At 37.7% G+C, this 19,302-nt stretch overlaps 1 protein-coding gene across 3 annotated transcripts in view; it reads right to left on the bottom strand.

The window, feature by feature from the left end:
- Zmym2 (zinc finger MYM-type containing 2) overlaps positions 1-19,302 on the bottom strand; it is a 79,487-nt gene that overhangs the window by 43,896 nt on the left and 16,289 nt on the right. For all 3 annotated transcript variants that reach the window (XM_027390484.2, XM_027390483.2, XM_027390485.2), the window contains 4 exons: positions 10,551-10,836; positions 8,458-8,623; positions 7,306-7,518; positions 183-254 (listed from right to left, as the gene is read on the bottom strand). In XM_027390484.2, coding sequence (XP_027246285.1) covers positions 183-254; positions 7,306-7,518; positions 8,458-8,623; positions 10,551-10,836 — 737 coding nt within the window. The remainder of the gene's footprint in view (positions 1-182; positions 255-7,305; positions 7,519-8,457; positions 8,624-10,550; positions 10,837-19,302) is intronic.

The following is a 19,302-nucleotide window of genomic DNA, read 5'->3' as shown; positions in this document are numbered from 1 at the left end:
ACACAAATAACCTATTTACGTAGTATAAGAAGATAACTAATTCCAACAAGTTGTCCTCTGACCTTCATATACCCACCATGGCATGCATAAGCCGACATACATATATACATATACACACATGAAATAAATTTTGCTTTATTTTATTTCAATGGGTCTTCAATATCACCAACATTCTTGCTCACCTCAGGCTGCATTAAGAAAGAGTCTTGCATATGATCTCGAACTTCCTTCAGGAAGCTTGGATGGCTACCTACCTAAAACATTTTAAAAGATTTTGTAAATACATAAAGAAAAGCTGCTAGACTGAAAAGTAAATGAATAATCTATGAAAGTTCCTTCAATTATTGACTGATTTATAATCTAACTTTTCAACAATACATTTTCTGTTCTGTGCTCACTGTTGGGGGGGTGATACAATGATAAATCATTAACATAACAATGTGGGAAAGAATCAAGACCTTTGATTCATCCCACCACACCCTAGCATCATTAAAGAACCAACACCTGTTCTTTAATACTAGATAAGCACTCTAGTATTAAGGTACACACACAGTCTCTCTATGTTGCCCTGACTATCCTGGTACTCACTGTATAGACCTAGACCAGGCTTGGCCTTAAAGCTTAGCCTCAGAGCTCTGCTTACCTCTGCCTCCCAAGTGCTGAGGTTAACAAGATGAGCCAACACAAGTGGCAAGATAATATTAAGATATATCTTGATAGTAGAGATTACTATTATCCATGTTTCAACTTTTGATCATTTGTGGGCTTTTTTTTTTAAATTTTATTTTTTTACAGACTGGAGCTCACTACATAGCCCTGGATGGCCTGGAACTTGATATATAGAATGAACTAGTCTCAAATTTAGAGAGCTCTCTGCATCTACCACCTGAGTACTAGAATTCAAGGTGTATACCACCTCACCCAACCTACACTTTTCATGTTTTTAATCACATATGTATAAAGGTCAGAAGACAGCCTTGGATATCAGTCCTGACTTTCACCTTATTTAAGACAGGGTCTCTCTCCATGGGCTTCTAGGGACATCATATCTCCATCTCCCATCCTGTGTAGGAGCACTGGGATTACAGACAACATGCTGCTTTGTTATGTTTGTTAGTTCTAAGGAATTCAAATGCTGGTAGTCACATCAGCTGCTGTACTTCAGTCTTGAGATGGACTTACTATGTTGTTCAGACTTGCTTCACACTGTCTAGCACAGATTAACCTTGAATTACACAGTTTCCTGAGTAGCTGAAATCACAGTCCTGCAGTACTGAACCACACTTATATCAACTTTGAGAAAAATCACTTGCTCCTCTTAGATAACCTAGCATGTTCTAAGGCAGTGGTGGCACATGCCTATAATCCCAGCACTTGGGAGGCAAATGCCTCAGTGAGTTTGAGCCCAGCAGGGTCTACAAAGAGAGTTCCAGGACAGCCAGGACTGTTACATAGAGAAACCCTATCTCAAAAAACAAATATATACATAATACACACACACATATATACATATACACACACTAACTGTAATGAAATCTCAGATCTAATGTAATAAATTATGATTGAATATGCATTATCTGAAAAATGGGTTGTTTTGAGAATCCTTTTAAAGCACTTACGATATTCTCTAATAGATAAAAATGTCCATCCTTATCCTAAACAGTAAGATTAAAAGGATAGCTTCCTATGTGTTATGAAAGTCAAAATATGCTAGATGTAGAAAGCTACTGAAGAACAACTAAGCATCCCACAGTATGCAATGCCATAATCTACAGGATTCCAGAAACTGAGCAACACAGATAAAAACAGTCAACTTCACTGTCAGAGAGACAAAGTTTAAGACAGAGTTATGTAACTTTAGTTTCTATGCTGCAAGAAGACACTGTTTAGACTAGAATATCTCATGCTGAGTTCCTCAACCTGTCTGATTAAGTCCTGTGATCAATAAAAAGGCCTGTATGGACTCTTATCTACTTATTCACTTATGAATTAAATATATGAAAATAAAAGCTCAAGACTCAATACTGATAGGGCTGTGGAGCTCAGTTACAGGGTATATTCTTAACTAACATTCACAAAGTTTCACTTGAAAAACTAAAACAAGAGAAAAACCACCACAGTTTCCATGACTTATATAGTAAAAGATCCTATCTCAAAAATGCACATACACACATACAGATACACAAAAAAGTGAAAAAAGAAAAGAGCCCTAGATTACAAAAATCACAATTTAAGTTAAAAACAGCAATGCTCATCACCAAAAGTAAACACTTTAAAATTAGTAAGGCAATAAATGTCAAAACCCAAATTGCAAGTGTTAGAATTAACTGACAAAGATTTCATAAGTAGCCCTCATAAAAATGCTTTAATAATTAATTATAATATGCTTGAAGAAGAAATAAAGTAGAAGCTCTCAACTTAAAAACAGATACAGAGTGGCTGTGGTGCTGCACACACTCCTTTAATCCCAGCACTTGACAGACTGAGGCAGGCAGATCTCTAGAAGTTTAAGCTGGAACTTCTAGACACTGTCTCAAAAAAAACAAGTAACTAAGTATAAAGAAGAAAAAATATTAAAGAATCAGAGAATTGTAAGACTATAAATAGAAATTGTACTATTTTTTGGAGCTCTGGGGGGATAAGACAAAAAGACAGAGTTGTCTAAGAAATACCACTGGAAGATGTCTCCCATCAGGCAGAAGACTTAATCTACAGATAAAGGCTGAGTAGACCCTAGATTAACAATGTGTTAAAATTAAAGACAAGAATAAAATCTTGAAATTACAAACAGAAGCACTTACAGAGTAGACACAACTACAATACAACGGCAGCACAGAGAAACAAAACATTCACCCCTCTACTCTAGACCCATCCACACAAGAAAAGGCAAAGCATACAGTCTTACTCTTACCTGTTAGTAGTAAGGTACTAAGGGACTAAGGTCCCCACCCCATTATGTTAAAGACTAAATCTTCCACTTTCCCAGACAGTAACAACATAGCTTAACCACCAACAACCACACTTACCCCAAATCCTGCAAAGGTGGTCTGACCAATACTGAATTTACAGTATTGTAAATTTTCTGAAATTACTGAATTTACAGAGAAAGTGGCTACACCTCAAAAACTAAAATAAAAACACAAAGGAGTTTGGAGGTGTATCTCTGAAGGAATGTGCTAACAATGAACCTGAGCAAGGCCCCAGAACCACACAAACACATGGAGGGCACCTACACAGAAAGTTCAGGCTCAGCCAGCAATACAAATGAAACAAGGATGAAAGAGAGGGGGGAGCTCAGCAGCAACAGCAATAGCCACCACAAATGCTAGATTTGGGGCATGTACCTTTTTACATAAGTCTAGTTGCTGCTAGATGAGACAGAAAGAATGCCTATTTGAGACAATTTGGTTCCCATTTGTCATTCATTCATTAACTCTCAATCAATACTCAATCAATACTCCAAACAAAGAAGCCTGGCAGCAATGCTTTTCAATCCTAACAGAGGCAGGCCAGCCTGGTCTATAGAATGAGTTTCAGAACAGCCAGAACTACACCCTATCTTGAAAAACCAAACAAAGAAAAGAAAACAGGCAAACAAAGGTAACAGTTCTACTACTGAGTTCCAGCAAATCACTATAACCTGAAGGATAGAGAAAAGAAAGGAAATAAAGATTAAATAAAAGGGGGGCTGGAGAGATGGCTCAGAGGTTAAGAGCACTGACTGCTCTTCCAGAGGTCCTGAGTTCAATTCCCAGCAACCACATGGTGGCTCACAACCATACATTATAAGATCTGGTGCCCTCTTCTGGTGTGCAGATGTACACGGAAGCAGAATGTTGTATACAAAGTCTTAAAAAAAAAAAAAAAAGATTAAATAAAAGATTAAAGCACAAAAAGCAGTAAAATAGAATGGATAAAAGTTTATTATTCAAAAATAACAGACCAGGCAACATGTGTATAACCCCAGCTATTCAGGAGGTTGAAACAGATGGGTTGTTATGAATTTGAGTACAGCATGGACTATACAGTGAGACCCTATCTCAATGAATGAATGAGTAAGGTAGGGGCTGGAGAAAGGAATAAATAGGTGAGACCATTGGCTGCTCCTTCAGAGGATCCAACCTCTGTGGGGATCAGGCACAAATGTGTTGTGCACAGACATACCCAAAATACCCATATACATAAAATTGTTACATAAATTAAAATTAAAGCAGGTGCCAGAAGACAGCTCACTTAGTAAAGTGTTTTTTCAGCAATTATAAGGACACAAGTTTAAAATCTCCATGATCCCAGTTAAAAAGCTGGGTATGGTAGCATATATTTGTAATCCCAGTGCTAGAGCTCTGAAGCCAGTATAGCCTAATTATGAGCCCCAGGTCTCAGGGCAAAGCATTGCCTCAAAAACCAAAGTGACTACAGAATGGCACTCAAGATTGACCTGTGGCGCACGCGTGTGTGTGTGTGTGTATATGCAAGTACCCTATAACCACAACACACCCATGCCAACTCCAGCTCCCAAAAATACTTCAAAATGAAAATGAAAATTATAGAAAACGGGATGCAGATACAACTCAGTGGGAAACCATATGCCTAGCATGTGAGACCCAAGGTACAGAAAGGGAGGAAAAATAAGTAAGACTAAAAAGACTCTACAAACCTATTGCTAAATTAGCAAAAGACACAAAATAACTCAGTCAGTAAACTCTTTGATATACAAACTTGATAACCTGATTTCCAACACTAGTACTCACATTAAAAAAAAAAAAAAAAAAGCCAGGCATTCTTGTAACAGAACCAAGAGGTTCTATGGGGCTCTGGTCAGCCAGCATAGACTACTCTGTGAGCTCCAATACAATTCCATATCTCAAAAAATATATCAGGTGGTTGGCACCTGGAAACATACCCTAAGGTTGGCCTCTGGCTTATACACATGCACACACACACAACCATGCATACACATTATACCAAAAAGAACAGAAAGAACTTAATACATGAATGTGACATTACTGATGTACAAGAATGGTATGAAAAGTTGTACAAACCCAACCTAGATGAAATGGACAAATAAATTCTAAATATACACAAATTCCCAAAACAGACCAAAAAACACCCTCAGAATGTGTCAAGAGAACTGTATTAAAAGACTTAATTAGTCACTGAAGACTTTCCCACAAAGGCATGATGGTGTATACACCTGTAACCCTAGCACACAGAAGGTAGGCGAAGACTAGCCTGAGGACAGCCTGAACAACATAACAAGACCCTATATTTCAAGACTAAAACAAGCTTCCAGCAAAGAAAAGCCCAAGAATAGACAGTTCCGCTGCTAAATTCCATAAACATTCAAAGAATTAACAAGAATTCTCAATCTCATCAGAAAACTAGGAGATGTGGCAATTCAACCAACGTTTCCATGAGGCCAGCATTACCCTCATTACAACAGATAGAGCAAAAGAAAATCGGAGTAGGAAAGTAGCATGTATTAACATTCAAATGTGATTTATCCCTATAAAGAGCATTCAGAAAAAGGAAATCAATCTACATGCTCCAATAAAGGTTTAATTTTTTTTCATTTTAATTTTTATTTGCATTGTGTTTTGTATTTGGTATATGTCTTTATGAGGGTACAGGATCTCCTGAAACTGGAGTTACAAGTTGTGAGCTGCCATGTGAATGTTGGGAATTAAACCCAGGTCCTTTGGGAGAACAGCCAGTGCTCTTAACTACAGAGCCATCTCTCCAGCCCTCATAAAGGTTTTTTTTTTTTTTTTTAATGATCTCTAAAGAAACGAAACAGCATTAAACCAAATTTAACACCCTCTTATAATAAAAAGACCCAATATAAAAAATATAAATATAAAATATAAAATATAAAGAAGTCTACTTCAGCAGGGAGGTGGTACACATATTTAATCCCATGAGTTATTAAGTTTATGAACATGGAGCTGATCATAGAATGAGAAGAGATACACAGAGGCACACCATTATACTTCCAGCATTCAAATATAATGGATGTAAATAACCTAAGAGCACAGATATCTAAAATGCAATAAACAACATAGGAATGGTGACATATGCCTACAATCCCAGTACCTGGAAGGCCGAGGTAGATCAAGTTAAAGGCTAGCCTGAGCTACAAAGAATTCTGTCACAAAACAGAACAAAATAAAAGATAATATAGTAAGAACTTTTGAGTATCTTTGCTTGTATTATTATAGACTGAACTGTGTGCTCCCTTCAGCCTAATTCCTACTTTGAAACTCCAACCTCCAATTTAATTGTTTTGTGGAGACAGGATCTTCTAGAGGTAATTAAGGTTAAACAAGGTCATAAGGGTGGAGCTCTAATCCAATAAACCTGGTTTCCTTATGAGAAGAGGGAAAGGTCACATCCTGACAAAGCAAAAAAAGAAAAAGAAAAAACAAAAACAAAAACAAAATCAGCTGTAGAGTAGAAAGTAGAGAAGGGACAGCACCAGAGACTTGGACTTTCATCCCCCAGACTGTGAGAATGTCAGTAACTACTATTTAAGATGGAGTCTATGGTTTTTTGATATATATATATATATATATATATATATATATATATATATCAGCCCTAAAGAACAAATTAATATTAATCTAATCATAATTTTTCATAATGTGATTTTTAGTATTAGATTTATAACATTACTATGAAATGGACTATACTACCATAAAAATTGAGAAAGATCTATCCATGTATTTGATAGGGAATGAGTTCAAAGACCTGTATACAGAACAACACATACTTAAGGTATCATCTGTTTAAGAAAAAGATTAACAGTGAATTAGGTATTTCCTTAATTTTTCAAAAAATATACATACAAAACGGTAGACTAATAAGTACTACCTAAAATAATGCATAGAAATCAAGGAGAAACAAATTAGCAGCCAAACTAAAGCTTATCTTATTATGCATATTTTACTTCTAAATGTATTTACAAACTCAAACTAAAGACCTAAAATTGGAAATTAATCTTAAAGCTAAATACAAAGGTAATCATTCCAAATCTAAGCTCTTTACAATTTGAAAATCCCTCTCCAATTCCCCCAAAAGAAAATTCAAAAGAGGAATTACACTAGTAGCATTTACTATTATATGTAAAATCAATAGTTAATTTCCAACCACCAACATATATTTCTTAATTCATTTGAGATAGGCCATCCTCATATAAAGAAAATTGTGGAATTAAATGAGATTCCAAGAAAAATATAGCTAAGTCCTACTACAATGCTTTCAAACCCACCCAAAAAAATACCTCGGGTGTTTTAGCACATAAATTACCTGTTTGTATTCACTGACACAACTCTGACAGCAAAATCTTTTCTGCTGGCCATCAATCACCAGAACATTATTTCCAGCACCTTTACTGGGCAAATATTCTCCACACTGTTCACAGCAATTCATTATTAGACCATTGGCCATTCTATATCTATTGAAGCAGTGGTCACTGCACAGCTTATGAGTCATATTTTTAAAACTAACTTCATGGCGAATCTAAAAGAAAAACAAACAATTTAAAGAATGTATCTGTTTTCAAGTAGATAAAAAGCTGAACCAGCAGCAACAAAAATTCACAAGAAGGCTAATTTGAGGAAAAGGAAAAAAATCAAAATACATTTTCTACATCTTTGAACTGTTTATATACACAAGAACATATGCACACAAGCATGGCACTTAAGAAAATAAATGACCATAGTGATTATCACTATAAACTTCTGTAACGATAGATTAAAAATGACAAAAAAAAAACCACATTTGGATACTCTTAACATTACATTTCATAAACAGACCCATTATAATTCTTTAGACAACTCCAAAGGAAATGATAAAGTACACTGCACTAGGCAAGGAAGAAGAAAAGCCAGTACTACAAGCAATTCAAATAAGGTATGCATATATAGGTTACTTTAATGTTTATTTTTTTGTTTTGTTTTGGTTTTTTCTGGTTTTTTGAGACACGGTTTCTCTGTGAATCCTTGGCTGTCCTGGAACTCGCTCTGTAGACCAGGCTGGCCTCGACCTCACAGAGATCCGCCTACCTCTGCCTCCTGAGTGCTGAGACTAAAGTAAAGGTGTGCATCACCAACGCCCAGCATTTATTATTTTTTGAAAATTCTTCCACTTCTATTTGCCTGTGTTTATCTTTCCTGTGTAGTTAGCCTATTTGTATAAACATATTATTAGACCAGTAAAAAAGAAAAAGAGCAATCGTAACGCTATGACTTTTTCTGTGACTGCTCTCTCAATCTGATGAAACAAGGTAATTTTTCCTGAATCATTTTTCTGGAAGACTATGATTAAATAGTAGAATATTCTAAGAGTTTATATATCCTCACTTCTAATGATACATACACATAAAAAAAAGTAGGGAGAAACAGTCAACATCTAAAATGATCGCACATGAGAGCAAGTAAAAAATACAAAAGTACAAACCTCGGTCAGTTTGCCACAGATTGTGCATCTCGATTTATTTAGAGTTCCTTTGGCAGGACTCTGCTTGTCCTCATAGAGAGATAGACAAGATGTACTACAAAATTCTTGGAAGGACTCACTTGAATCCACTTGAGCAACAATTGTTCCTTTCATTGTAGTTATATCTCTGAAAAAAATAAGAGGTACAACTTACAAAGCTCCATTTCAAAAGAAACCAAAAATAAAAGTTATACCTGATATTTTTAATTTCCACAGATTGACTCATGAAAATCAAACACCATTTTTAGATTCAGGAGATCACGTTTAGTATAAAATATGAACTCTTGGCAATAAAGATTAAAAAGTCAAAATATTTGATCCTGTCACTAATAATTTATCATCAAATGTACTAACAAGGCTTTCAGATATTGGAAACAGTAAAATAAAATTACCATAATTACATAGAATTAAAGTCAAATTATTTAAAATGATAGATAGTGACTGTTGAATTTGCCTTCTGGACTAATAGGTAAGCATAAAATTCCTAGATTATAGGAATTTAACATCAAGAAAGACTACATGATGTTTTTTTCCCCCTTTGGGGTTTTCAAGAAAGGGTTTTTCTGTGTAGCCCTGGCTGTCCTGGAACTCACTCCATAGACCAAGCTGGCCTCAAACGCAGAAACTCACCAGTCTCTGTCTCCCAATTGTTGGTCGTGCACCACCACCACCACACAGCTTACATCAAATATTTTCTACTTAAATGCACCACTTGCCAGGCATGGCGGCTCACATCAATAATCCAAATACTTAAAAGGTAGAGGCAAAAAAGGATCAGGAGTTCAAGGTCTCAATATACAGCTAACCTAGATTACATAAGACCCTGTTTTGACATAAATCTTTGAATGAACTAACTAACTAATTAGATAAAATGATGAACAAATACAATAAGGGGGGCATGCACCTGTAATCCCAGCACTAGGAAGAAATAGCAGGACTGACACAAGTTTGAAGCCAGAATGTCTTACATAAAGTTCCAAGATAGCCTGGACTACATAGCAAGATATCTCAAAAAAAATAACAGTTGTTATTATTATTATTATTATTATTATTATTATTATAAATATGACACTACTGACTTTAAAAGAAATACTAAATATCTAGACTCTCCATTACAGTATTTAAGTGTATTATAAAATAATCTAAACACAGGCTGGAGAGATGGCTGAGTGGTTAAGAACACTGTTCTTCCAGAGGACCTGGATTTAATTCCCAACACTCGAAGGGCAGCTTCACAGCTGTCTGTGACTACAGTTCCAGGGAACCCAATAACTATGGCAAAACACCAATGCATATAAAATAAAACTAATTAAAAAAAAAATCTAAACTCTATTGAACAATTGTTACTGTGCTTAGATTTACTTTAAGAATAAAGCACTAAGCCCTTCTTGGAGGTCTAATACCTAAAAATAGCTTCAGACTTAGGCAACTCCAAGAGGGCACAGAAAATCCATCTGATATGACCCTGCAATACATTATATCATCCAGTTTTGTTTGCTATCATTAAGAACAGATATAAAATAGGACAGAAACTGTATTTCTAAGGATAGCAAAAAAAAGTACCTGTCATGACACTATAACATTCAAAACAAATACTCAAAAAACAAGAAGATCATAAATATAAATACAATGCATTCTTAATAATGCATTTGGTAGTAGTCAGCCTCTATGAGGTGAGGCTCAAGAGCCGAGCAGTGGTGGCACACGCCTTTAATCCCAGTACTGGGGAGGCAGAGGTAGGCGGATCTCTGTGAATTCAAGGTCAGCCTGGTCTACAAGAGCTAGTTCCAAAGCCACAGAGAAACCCTATCTCGAAAAAAACAAAAACAGTAAAACAATGTAAATATTCACATTTTTACAATCAAGAGATCCATTGGAGATGACAATCAAAATAATTACAAGGGCCTAAACAAATTAGCCCCAAACCTACCAAATAGGAAGCTGAATCTATAATTTTAAAACATGAAATCATCCCCAAGAGTCTCAATGAAATTTCTAAAAACTTTTATGATCACTGTTCAACCACATGAAATTGTGTGAAAGGTTAATCTTACTTTTTACACATAACACAGAGTTTCTTTGGAGCAGGTTTATGAGAGAAAGAAGAAAGGCAGGTGGTTGAACAGAAGAGGTGAGCTGATCCTTTGCGCTGATAAGCCGTCTGTCCCTTCTGTAGAGGTTTTTTGCAGTTTGCACAAGTGACTTTAACTGGTTTAGTGGGTTGTTGCTGGGTGGGAGGCTGGAATATCTGTTTAGGAAGTGAGGCCACTGGTGATAAAGAATCCACCCCTTGTTGTTTCTGATTACGAGGAAATGATGCTGACTGAGAGATCCAAGAATCTTAAAAAGAAAATATAGAGAAAAGAATAATCAAATAAGTATTTAAGGACATTGAAATTTATTATCAAAGAAAAAGTTTTACTTTTCCAATTTGCCAAGGTTTATAATAATAATTAAAGTCACATGTGGTGGCTCATGTCTATAATCCCAACACTTGGGAAACTGAAACAGAAGGATTGCCATAAATTTAAGACCTGTCTGAATTCAAAAGTAAAACCTGTCTCATGCTAATGAAGCTTGAAGCAGCAATTTTGCCGAGGTAGAGTGCCTGTGGGTAAGACTGTTTGCTTTCTAGAAACAATATATTATAGTCTTAAAAATGGCAAGATAAGGCCAGGCAGTGTTGGAACACACCTTTGATCCCAGAAAATGGGGGGCAGAGGAAGACGGATCACTGTGAGTTTGAGGCCAGCCTGGTCTACAGAGTGAGTTCCAGAGCTGCTATACACACACACACACACACACACACACACACACACACACACACACACACACACACAACCCTGTCTTGAAAAACAAAAAGATTTCAAGTGTGTGTGGGTTTTTTTTGGTTTTTTTGTTTTGTTTTGTTTTTGTTTTCCCCCCCAAGACAGGGTTTCTCTGTGGCTTTGGAGGCTGTCCTGGAACAAGCTATTATAGACCAGGCTGGCTAGAACTCACAGACATCTGCCTGCCTCTGCCTCCCGAGTGCTGGGATTAAAGGTATGCGCCACCAACCGGCTCAAGAGTTTTATAAAAAGAAAGGAAGTATATAGTACAATATGTGATAGGCTTGATTTAGCCATTCCACAATGTATACATATTTCTTATCAACATGTTCTATGTGAAAAAAAAAGCATATTATTTCTGTCAGTTTAGATAAAAAAGAATGGAGCTGGACGATAGGTCAGTTGGTAACATACTTGCTGTAGAAGCATGAAGGTCTGAGTTCAGAACTCATGGTTTTGTTTTGTAAAAAAACAAATCAAGGAACTAGAAGAGATGGCTCAGAGGTTAAAAGCACTGGCTGCTCTTCCCAAAGATCCTGAGTTCAATTTTCAGAAACCACAAGGTGGCTCACAACCACCTATAATGAGGTCTGGTGCCTTCTTCTGGCATGCAGGAATACAAGCAAGCAGAATACTGCACACATAATGAATGAATGAATGAATGAATGAATGAATGAATAAATCTTAATAATAATAATTTTTAAAAAAAGAAAGCCAAGTATGGTACACACACTCATAATCCCAGTACTGAAGAGGCAGAGACAGATTCCCCAGGGCTTACTGGCCAGCCGGCCTAGACAACTTAAGTGATGTCCAGGCAAATGAGAGACCTTGTCTCAAAGAATAAGGATAGATGGTGCCTAGGAACAATATTCAAGATTAACCTCTGGCAACCAAAGCAGTGCACAGGTACCTTAACACAAACACTCATGCATATGCACACAACAAAGCAATAAGTAAAAACACATTTAAAATAATACTTTGCATTCTACCACTTCTAAGATTGGTATACTACTGAGAAAAATGTGTTTTATTCTTCCTTAAACTACAAACAGCAGGCTGGAGAGATGGCTCAGAGGTTAAGAGCGCCGACTGCTCTTCCAGAGGTCCTAAGTTCAATTCCCAGCAACCACATGGTGGCTCACAACCATCCATTATGAGATCTGGTGCCCTTTTCTGGTGTGCCGATATACACAGAAGTAGAATGTTGTATACATAATAAGTAAATAAACTCTTAAAAAAAAAAAAAAAGACAAGCTAGAAATAACACCTAACATTAAATTCGGTAATACATGTAACAAAGCAATGACTAGCATACAGGAAGCACTAAAAAATATACCACTGACAATGAGACAGGAAGTATAGAGAAATCCTGTCTTGAAAAACCATTAGATAGACAGACAGACAGACAGACAGACAGACACGCACGCACGCACGCACGCACGCACGCACGCACGCACGCACGCACGCACGCACGCACGCGCACGCACGCACGCACGCACGCACGCAGATTACCAAAACTTGGGAGAGATTTCTTTACTTATAAAAACATTTAAGAGTGAGTTCTTGGTTCTTATCAGTTTTATCAACCCAATGGTTTCAAGCAATTACATACTTTTTTAGTCACATTTTATATTAATGCTCTTCAATTTAAAATAGAATAGAATATGGCAATGTAGCTTAACTGGTAGAGTGCTTGCTAAGCATGCATAAAGCCCAGGCTCAGTCCTCAACACCACGAAAATAAAAGGGGGGACACAGTAACACAAGTTGGTGACTCCAGTACTTGGAAGGTGGGGACAGGAGAATCATAAGTTCAAAGTCATGGAGCTATAGAGATGGCTCAGCAGTTAAGAACCCTGCTCTTACAGAGGACTAGGGTTCAGGTCCCAGCACCCACATGGTGGCTAGCAACGATCCATACATACATACCTCCAGTTCTAGGGATCTGCAATATTCTGGTCTCCATGGCATGAGGCATACATGTGGTACACATACAAATATGTAGGCAAAAAAATCACACATGTTAAAGAAAAATAAAAGAAAAATTCCCGTAAAATTCCTTTATGTAGTGAATTTTGAGGCCAGCCGGGGCTATGTGAAACCCTGGGTAATGGGTGATTTGAATGAGCAATTGTCCCTCATTTATTTAAAGACCTGGTTTCTAGCTGGTGTAACTGTTTAGGGAAAATATGAACTTTTAGGATGTGCAGTCTCCTGAAGTGAATAAATCACTGGGGGCAGACCTTTAGAGTTTATAGGCTCACCCCACTCTTAGTTCAAACTGCTTTCTGTTCCTGCAAGCACACCTATCCCACCGTTACAGACATTTTCCCCTCTGGAATTATAAGTCAAAATAAACTCTTCTTTAAGATGATTGTGCTCAGTTTTTATCACAGAGCAACAAAATCCCATCTTCAAAATCAAAACTTTAAATTGAGTTTGGTAGTGCATGCCTGATCATCCCACCACACAGGAGAGGCTTAGACAGATGGACCCAGTTTAGTTTATTAAAACTAAGCTAAAAGGAGATCTCAGCTAGTTTGGGATGAATACATATGAACACACAGAACAAATGAATACATAGAACTGTCTCAAATAAATACATAGACTATCTCACAATACACATAAAGAGTATACAGTACATTCTGAAAGTGTTTTCTTGCTATCATCATATGTATGGGGCTGAACACATTGTTAGGTGGGCACTTTCTGCTCTTCCAAATGAACCAAGTTCTATTCTCAGCACCCATGTCAAGAAACTCACGACCGCTGGCGGTGGTGGCGCACACCTTTAATCCCTGCACTCAGGAGACAGAGGCAGGTGGATCTCTGTGAATTTGAGACCAGCCTGGTCTACAAGAGCTAGTTCCAGGACAGCCTCCAAAGCCACAGAGAAACCCTGTCTCGAAAAACCAAAAAAAAAAAAAGAAAGAAAGAAAGAAAGAAAGAAAGAAAGAAAGAAAGAAAGAACCAAATATAGTACCAGCTCATAGGATCAGAAAACTCTCTTCTGACCTCCTCAGGCACCCCCACATCTACACAGACACAGACACAGACACACACACACACACACACACACAAATACAAATCTTTAAAAAGGCCAAAATCACTCGGCAGTGATGGTGCATGTCTTTCAGATCTGGAGTGTGAGGACAGCCTGGTTTGCAGAGTGAGATCCAGGACATCCAGGACTATACAGAGAAACCTTGTCTCAAAAAAATGAACCAATAAATAAGGACAAAATTCATAAGTGTAGGCACACCTGTAGCCAGCCCCTAAGTAGGCGTGAAGCGAGATCTTCAATCAAGTAAATCCCATCTAACATAGACTGGATACTAACATTTTCTTCCTACAGGACCCCACATGACTATCATCGTCCCATTTCAGCAGGAAGTAACTTGGAGAATGCTACGCCCCCTTTCCCCATTGTTGTCACTTAGGATAGTGTATATACCTAGTTAGGGATAGCTTCCTATTGTTTATGGTTGGGATTGGAAGGAGGTGTTCAGGCTTGGACACCTCTTTCAGATGACTTTAGGGTTTAGTTAAAAAAGATAGTTAGGATGTGACATAAGCAGATTGTTGTATCTTCTTATACTTTAAACTTTTAAGTTTTAATCCTCTTTTAGACTAAAAGAGGAATTGTAGGGGAAGCTGTAGCTACAGGTGTGCCTGACCACGCCCTCACAAGCTTGCGAGGGCGTGGTCAGGGGACTGCTTTTCGCTTTTGGTTTCTCTTTGGTGCTTGCATACAGACTGCTGCCACTCCGGGTGGCTAGGTCACTCTGTAAGTAAGGCTTTTCCCTATTAAATACCTTTATATTTCTACCTGACTCCGTATTGGTAATTTCCCACCATACATAAGCATATAGTTAAAGAAAAAAGAGAATTTTTAAGAGCTGTATTGTAGCACACATCTTTAAACAAAGTTTTAGGAGGCAGAGAGAGGTAAGCAGATCAAGAGTTCCAGGCTATCCAGCAATGCAGACTGAGATCCTGTCTCCAAAAACAATAAAAATTGTTTTGTTCGTTTTTAATACAAATACTGATCACTGAGATTTTCAATTTTGTAGGATCCTCTTTTGATCACATACTTTATAAACAAGGGCATCTATTCCATACTAAGTTAAGGGAAACAAAGATTTAAGATTTTATTTGGCTTCATGCCTGTAGAAATATGTATGGCTTTCTTTACACATCAGCTCTACTTCCCCTTCCAGGTTTTCACGTCCTCCAGTATTTAAAAACATTTTAGGAATAGGCAGGAATGGTAATCATTTATTCAAGTCCTCAGTTTTATATAAACAGATAAAGGAATAGCAGTTACATTTTTCCAAATAACGCCAGTAGAATAATAGGTATAAATAGCAAGCTTTTTAAAACACTCTTTTGAGTCAGGTTGGCTCAACTCTATGTACCTGAGACTGGCAATGAATTACTGATCCCTCTGCGTTTAGTTTCTCAAATGCTATGAATACAGATTAGCACCATGATACCTAGGTAAGTTTTCTTACTCTATTATTCTCTATTACAAATGAAAACAGCCCCAAAATGCAAGAGCTAATTAGAAACTACATCAGTCTGATTATATTTTATAGGTTTGTTTTTTTAACAACATGAAGAAGTCAGCTCTCTCATTCTGGGAGTCAGTTCTCCTCTGCCACCACAAGATTTCCAAGGATGGACCTCAAGTGTCTTGGTAGCATGAACTAGCTATCTTGCCAGCCTCTAAATTTTTCTTAAGTGTATTTTACATTCTTTTATATAATGTTGGTAGTATACAAATAGTACATAATTTTATGACCTGTCAATATTCCTAAAGAAATAAGTATAACAAGATACATGCACAGTTTACTACGAGTAATTAAGTTTAAAAAACTAGAACTATGTAGAGACTAAAGAACTGATACACGCCTTTAATCCCAGAACTCAGGAAGCAGAGGAGGCGGATCTCTGTGAGTTCAAGACCAGCCTGGTCTACAGAGTGAGTTCCAGGACAGTGTCCAAAGCCACAGAGAAACCCTGTCTCAAAAAAAAAACAAAACAAAACAAAACAAAATTAAGAACTGTTACACATACACTTGACTTGGACAAACTTTAACAACTATTGTGGGGGCTGAATGATGGCTTAGCAGTCAAGAGCACTTGGTGCTCTTCTATGACTGGAGTTGCAGTTCCCAGTACCCATGTCAAGTAGTTCACAACTACCTATAACTTTAGCTCCAAAAGATCTGATGTCTCCTCTAATCTCTACAGGCACTTGCGTACACACATGCATGTAACAGACAGGCACATAAGGCAGAAATAAAAATAAATTTTTTAAGAAAAAAAAATGTTAGGTATTTAAAGTAATGGTATAGAGATTCCAAGATTTCAAAACCATACCTACACTATGCTCAATTCACTCTTATTTTTGAGACAGGGTCTCACCATGTAGCCCTGGCTAAAGTAATTGATTCTTCTTAATGGTGGTAATAAATGTTATTATTTACTTCTTTACATTAATATTGTTAGCATACTTATAATAATTAGAAAAACAGCTATTCTGAAACACGTGGTGGTGGCGCACACCTTTAATCCCAGCACTTGGGAGGCAGAGGCAGGCAGATAACCCAGTTCAAGGTCAGCCTGACCTACAGAGCGAGTTCCAGAACAGCCAGGGCTGTTACACAAAGAATCCCTGACTTTAGGGGGGAAAAAAGAAAAATATACTAATATATACCTGGTCCACCGGTGGAAGTATAAAAGAGTAAAAGAGTGTTCTAGCAAGCCATATACAATGTATGTCCTAAGTCAAAAATGCTCAGTCTGGGGGTATAGCTTAGTAGAGTCTGTGTCCCTAACATGGCAGAACCTAAGCATGAAAAAGTGAGATGACTCAGAGGTACAGGCACTTGTCAACAAATCCCAGGTCCAACAAGACAGAAGGAAAGAGAACCTGGCTCCTATACCGTTTTGTCTGTGTCCTGGCTAGTTTTGTGTTAACTTGACAAACAAGCTCAAGCTATCTGAGAAAAGAGACTCTCAAGTGAGAAAATGCCTCCATAAGATAATTACTGACTGTTATGGGAGGGCCCAAGCCCATTTCTATGAGTGGTGTCATCCTTAGACAGGTGGTCCTGGGGTACTGTAAGAATGCAGGCTGACCAAGTCAAGAGAGAATAAGCCAATAACTAACAGTACAGCACGGCCTCTGCATCAGCTCCTGCCTCCACATTCCAGTCTTAAGTTTCTGCCCTTACTTCTATTATGAAGGTCTGTGATCAGGACATGTAGGCTAAAATAAACCCTTTCTCTTTCTTCTTGCTTTGGCTCTTGGTGTTTTATCACAGCAATATAACAGTAACTAAGACAGCATGTGTGCAAAAACACATACATGAGAGAAAGAGTTTTCATTTTTTTTAAGGCTTTTCCTAACACACACCATGGAGGAGAAAATATTAAAAAAAAAAAAAAAAAAAAAAAAAAAAAAAAAAAAAAAAAAACAGCATGGTGGTGGTGAATTCTTACAACCAAAAATTTTAAAAGCAAAAACAATTTGAAGTTCAAGGTCACCCTTAGTTACATACTGAACCCAAGTATGAGCTATATAAAACTGCCTCAAAAAATAAATAGATCTGGGTAAAGAACTCTCCACAGCCTGCCTGGGGAGTGGAGGGGGGATGGCTAGGGGCAGGTGGGATGTTGGGGGGGAGGGGGGGAGGGAGAGGGAGAAGGGATTGACATCTGAAGCAAGCTTGTTCCTAATTTGAACTAATAAAAGAAAAAAAAAAAAAACTCTCCACAGAAGACTAAAAACCCAAGTTTCATCACCTAGAATACACACACGCACGCACGCGCCTGCGCGCGCGCGCGCGCGCGCTTAATTACACCTGTAATCCCAGTACTAGGGAGGCAGACAGGAGGATCCCTAAGGCTTGCTGGCCAACCAGTTTTGAACCTAGTCAAATCCATAGGTTCCGGGTTCACTTAGAAACCTTGCCTCAAAAAGTGGTTGAACAACAACACATCCAAGAGTGACCACTGGCCTCTAAATGTATGTGTACATAGAAACTGTAGTGGTTTGATTAAGAATGCCCCCCCCCAATCATAGGTTCATATAGTTGAATACCTGGTGGCACTATTTGAGAAGGATTAGGGGGTGTGCCTTGCTGGAGTAGATGTGGTCTTCTTGGAGTAAGTATGTCACTGGGGGAGGACTTTGAGGTTTCAAAAGCCCACATAAAGCCCAGTGTCTTTGACTGTCTGTCCCCTGCCTCTCTTCCTCTCCCTGCCTATGGATCAGAATGTAGCTCTCAGCTACTGTTCCAGGGCCATGTGTACCACCATGCTCTCACCATGATGATATTGGACCAACCCTTTGCAACCTTACAGTTAAATGCTTTCTTGTAAGAGTTGCTTTGGTCATGGTCTCTTCACAGCAACAGAATAGTGACTAAGACACACAATTCAAATAAATACACAATACTCATATGCATGCACCCCCTTACATTTTTGCATATATTTACACATACACACGAATGCATATGTATGGGAAAAGGTATTGAAACAAATCTGTAAATTGAGTAATAAGAAACATCTTTTCAGCAAGGTAGTGGTGGTACACACCTTTAATCACAGCACTCAGGATCTATTATTATAACTTAGTAACCATCCCCACACGGTTTCTCTGTGTATCCCTGATTGTCCTGGAACTTGCTCTGGAGACCAGGCTGGACTCAAACTCAGAATTCTGCCTTGCCTCTGCTAACCAAGTATTAGGTTTGAAGGCATGCACCACCACAACAAGCTCCACTTTCTTTTTCCAAACTAAAAAGTATGAGGATAACCATGACCTAACTTCACCTCTAGAAATATATGCTAAGAAAATAACCAGGAATAAAAGCAAAATACAGTAAATAGGAAAACACAAAAGTAGAAACGGACACTTATGCCCATTGGGGAGTCATAAACACACATAAATAGAGCTAGGTGC

The sequence above is a fragment of the Cricetulus griseus genome (assembly GCF_003668045.3).
Source record: "Cricetulus griseus strain 17A/GY chromosome 1 unlocalized genomic scaffold, alternate assembly CriGri-PICRH-1.0 chr1_1, whole genome shotgun sequence".
Classification (NCBI taxonomy): Eukaryota; Metazoa; Chordata; class Mammalia; order Rodentia; family Cricetidae; genus Cricetulus; species Cricetulus griseus.
The sequence above is the reverse complement of the archived record's forward strand: the minus strand, read 5'-3'. Positions and strand labels throughout refer to the sequence as shown.